The sequence below is a fragment of the Talpa europaea genome, assembly GCF_964194135.1.
Source record: "Talpa europaea genome assembly, chromosome: 7".
Taxonomy (NCBI): domain Eukaryota; kingdom Metazoa; phylum Chordata; class Mammalia; order Eulipotyphla; family Talpidae; genus Talpa; species Talpa europaea.
The window spans coordinates 118,903,811-118,908,263 of record NC_140074.1 but is presented as its reverse complement, the minus strand read 5'-3'; the positions used below and the strand labels follow the sequence as shown (position 1 = coordinate 118,908,263).

The following is a 4,453-nucleotide window of genomic DNA, read 5'->3' as shown; positions in this document are numbered from 1 at the left end:
GAGGCTGGCATCCCCCCAAATGGGAGGAGAGCACAGTGGTGACTGGAAATGCCTGCACAAGTGCCAGGATAGGAGTAGGGGGTTGTGCCGCCATCTATATGCTCTCAAGCTCTTCCTTTTGTAGATAACTAGGCGCGGCTGAGCTTAAGTCTCTGCATCTGGGGCACATCTTGGTCTCACCCGGTTTAGAGCTCCCCAGAGAGAAACGATGCATTTCTTCCATTAGTCTGGGAGTTCCCTGACTTAGCTTCTTGTTTCTGTGGCAGACTGGGCCCCCCTCTGGGAGTGTCGGCTTTCTCTACCCCTGCAGGCATGTGCTCCACAGGGCTGGAGGAAGCTGGTGGGAGGGCTGAGTGAGGGGCTCACTTTTTCTCCTATCCCTCCCTGCAACTGCTGATTGCAGGCGCCTGTGCATGGAGGCCAAGCTGGGGGCTGCCCCAGGCTCCTGAGTTCTGGCCTCCCAGCTGGACCAGGTGAGTGCCTGGGCTCTCTTGGTCCCTGGAGGCTTCGTTCCTAGATCTGCACAGTGGGGGAGCAGAGGTTGGTCCTATAATGTTTCCCCCTTTTCCTCTATACCAGGTGGAAGGGCTGGAGGGGACACGTCGGAGGCTGTCCAGCTATCTCCCAGTGCCCAGCTGGTCTCAGAACGTGGGTACTGTGATCCCTGGTCCCTGGCAGAGATAAGGATGGGGGTGAAACCAGTTATGCCACTTCCTCCTGCCTGCCCAGTGGACCAGGGTGCTGAGGGAAGGGCTTAGGGGTTCAGTGACTGTTCTGCACAGGAGCCTCTCTGAGTCTGTGGGGATGCCTCTCTGTCCAGTCTCCTGTGATGGGCTGAGCTGAAGCCACAGCTTCTGATGCAGGGACCTTAACCCCCAGGGAGGGGAGCTAATGAGCATCTCTCCTGCCACCTCCCCAAATTCCCTTCTCTGTCCCCTTGTCCTTCCTCTTCTTTTCCTTCTCCTTCTGTCTTAGGTCCAGAGTGGGGAAGGGATTTGAGCCAGAGGGAGGCCAGGGGAAGAAGCGGCAGAGCAGTTCTTACCCAGGGCTCCAGGGCCGCTCTGTCGCAGGTGGCAGGCTCAGCTTCACTCCCTGCCTCCTTTGCCCTCCTGAGCTCCCCTCTGAGAATTGGACTAGGTGTCAGCGTTGGGGAAGTGACTGTCTGCAGACTTTGTCTCTGCTGTTTAGAGAACAGGGCTTGAAGGAGGCTCCTGAAATGGCCACCAGAGACAGAGCCGCAGGCTCCAGCTGCTCCCCCAACCCCCACTATTTCCCAGAACCCAGAGAGATGGTTGCAGCTAGATTCTAGCAGGGGCTGGGGGAGCAGACTGGACAGGCTCAGGGTGCCAGGGGAGGCACTCATGGGGGGAGCGATAGGGGTGGGGTCAGGCTTCTAAGGCCCAGGCCAGGGTAGAGCTGGGGTAGAGGGGGGAAAGCTGCAGCTTTCCGAAATATCCTACATCCTAGTCTTTTCTCCCATCCCTGAGCATCCCTGGAAGTGGGGAGGCCCCATCTCCTGAGGAAAGGGGACTGGGTGGTAAGGGGAAGAGGTGAGAGATAGGGGTGTAGGTGGGATTTCCCAGGATTTTCTAAGATGAGTCAGTAGAGGCTTCTGGGGGTCGGAGTTGGTAGGGGGGTCGCAGAAGTTGAGAGGCAGGGCCTGAGGCACAGGGGAGGAGAGGGGCTCCTCTTCACAGTTCCTGGAATGGCTGCCCACTGCCCAGACTCTGCCCCCAGCTGGGTGGAACCCTGGCTCAGTGTTTCTTGTCTTCACTTGTGACTGGGGCTCCCACAAACTTCCTGAAAGCAGCCATTTCCTCCACAGAGGCTGTGAGGGAGGATCGGTATGGGGGAGGGGCAGGACCCTCTAAGGTCCTTTGGGTATTGGTTTGCCTCCCTGGCCTCAGCCACCTTGGTCTGTCCCCTCCACCCCTGCAGGAATTCTTTTTAACTTTGAGCACATCTAGTTTCTCTGCCCGCTCAGACTCCCCCCTGCTCAGACTCCCGCTGAGAGAAAAGACACTGCCAAGAGGGTAGCAGCTCTCTCTCCCTTCCTATGCATCTCCAGCAGGCCACGGCCTGCCAGCTGATGCCCGGACACTGCTCTCCTCCCCTCCCCTGACTGTCCTCCCTCCAGGCCCCCTCCCACCCCCTCCTTCCAGCTCTATCATCATTAATTCATAGGCCCTGGCATTCCTGGCAGATAGACTCTGGTGTCAGGCGCTGGGAGGTGGGAGGGAGAGGAAGTGGGTGTCCAGCCCAGTGGGAGCCCCCACCAGCAAAAGGGTGGGGGTGAAGAGCCCAGAACCCTCCCATTCCTCATTGCCAGGCTACAGTGACCAGTAAGAAAGAGGTCAGGGCAATAGTGGAAGAGACTTTATTGAGTTGTCCAGTGATGGTCTGGGGATGAACACCACAAGCCCCCCTCCCCAGGCTGCCAGCTCTCCAGGGACCCAGCCCCAGCTCAGGCATAGAGGAGACCACTTTTTCCCTAAGGGCAAAGGTTCAGGAACACTTTCAATGTATAAGGGAAAGAGCAGAGGTGGGGGGGGGGGGCTCTGGAAAGGAAGCAGGGGACTCTAAGCTGGGGATCCCTAAAAGAGAGCCGTGGGACCTAAAAGAGCCGTGGGAGAGGAGCCTGGGGCCAAGAGGCAGTAGAAGTGAAGGCAAAGCCTCTCAGTAGAGGAGGAGAGAGAAGAGGGAGCCCACAGGGCCCTGCTCCACCTATCTACCCCCCCCCCCCGACTTTCTGACCTCACCTCCAGCTGAGCGCCCCTTTCGCTCTCCCCTCTCTGCATCTCCCCTCTCTGTATCCCAGGTCCTGCTACCATGTGGACTTTCCAAGTGCTTTTACAGCTTCCTTCCTTTGTATGCCACCGTCCTCATTCTTGAAGACTTGTTTTAAATTATCCAAAAGTAGGCACAAAAACTCAAGGCATCAGAGATGCTGCTTGTTGGGAGAGAGATGAGGCAAAAAGGGAGGCAAGGAGGGAGGGGTGAGTGGAATTGGGGGTATGGTGTGGTGGTAGAGGACGCAGAGGGGATCAGAGGAGAAGAGAGGGCTCAGGCGGAGGGTGGGGCTGAGGCCCTCAGACCATGGTGCTCAGGGTAGAGGAGTCCTCGCAGCGCACTTGCCTCATGGGGGCATGTTTGAGGGGGCACCGGGTTTCATCCCGGTTCTGCCACATGTAGTAGGCCAGATAAGTGCCCACGAGCACCAGCCAGCCCCCCATGATGACCAGCAAGGCCACGTCGGTGCTCCTCCGGACCCCACCCCGCCCCACCCCACACAACTCTTCCTCCCCTGCCAGTGTCAGAAACTCCTGCCCCACCAGGTCTGGTCGGGCTCCCGGGCCACACACGATGCCGGTTCCTGTGCCCGGTGCCAGCCTCACCTGCCTCAGCACCTCCTGGAGGGCACAGTCGCAACTCCATGGGTTGGCAGACAGGTTCACTTGGATCTGCAGCCCCACGAAGGCCTCCAGGGGCACCGAGGCCAGCTGGTTGGCAGAGAGGTCAAGGTGGCGCAGCGTGCCTGCCAGACCCTGGAATGCAGCCCCTGAGAGGTGGGCAAGGATGTTATGAGACAGATCCAGCTCCTCCAGGACAGGCAGGTGCTCGAAGGCACCAGCTGGCACTGATGCCAGCCGGTTGGCATCCAAGTAGAGCTTGCGGGTGTCGTTGGGGATGCCAGTGGGCACGGCGCTCAAACCTGCCTGGCTGCAGCGGAATGTCCGGTCACCAGCCTCCTCTGCCACGTAGCAGCCCCGGGGAGGTGCCCGGAGGCTAGGCAGGGTGTTCCCTGTGCCTATCACCAGCAGGAAGAACAGAAGCTGCCCAGCGAGTGGGAGCATGGTGGCAGACCAGCATAGTCCTGAGTGGAGTAGGCTCTGGGGAAGAAGCAGCCCCATAAAGGAAGAGTGAGTCAGGAGAGTCTGTTCCCCACAGCCAGCTCTCTCTGCAGGGGACCCCTGCACTAACTCTTTGAGCTGGGGCCCCTCCTCTGGGTTCTTTCTTAGGCCTGGGTGACTTTTTTGCTTTTTCTTTGGGATCTAGGGCCACTCATTTGGGCCCTTTGGGTAAAATGTCCCTGATTCCGAGACTCTGCTGGGGTGTCTTTGATTCTGGGGGGCTGTCCAAGGCCCTGATGGTCATTCTATAACTGGGGGCTTCTAGGTTTCTGCTTTCATGGTGGAGGGATTGCCCTCATTGGAATAAATTCTTATTTTGCCAGCCTTCCTGTGAGGTTGCCTGGTGGGCCAGGTCAGCACAAAAGGGCCTGGGTAGTGCTATTGTGACTGAGGCAAGGAAAATAGATCCACCACAGGGCCTTCCCGGTGGCGCAGTGGTTGAGTGCTGGGCTGTGAAGGTGCCCGCAGCCTCTGTAGCGACAGTTCCATCCCCAGCTACTGGCGAGGGTCTCACATTGCGTGACAGACCTCTCCTGCCGCGC

The 4,453-nt window shown here is 58.7% G+C and overlaps 1 protein-coding gene across 1 annotated transcript; it reads right to left on the bottom strand.

Moving 5' to 3' along the window:
• Window positions 1-3,089: 3,089 nt before the first annotated feature.
• LRRC3C (leucine rich repeat containing 3C) lies at window positions 3,090-3,869 on the bottom strand (the record flags this gene model as incomplete). The annotated part of the gene is made up of 1 exon (XM_084236712.1): window positions 3,090-3,869. Exon 1 carries the CDS (start codon window positions 3,852-3,854, stop codon window positions 3,090-3,092), a length of 765 nt encoding a protein of 254 aa, XP_084092838.1. The 5' UTR covers window positions 3,855-3,869.
• Window positions 3,870-4,453: the final 584 nt, after the last annotated feature.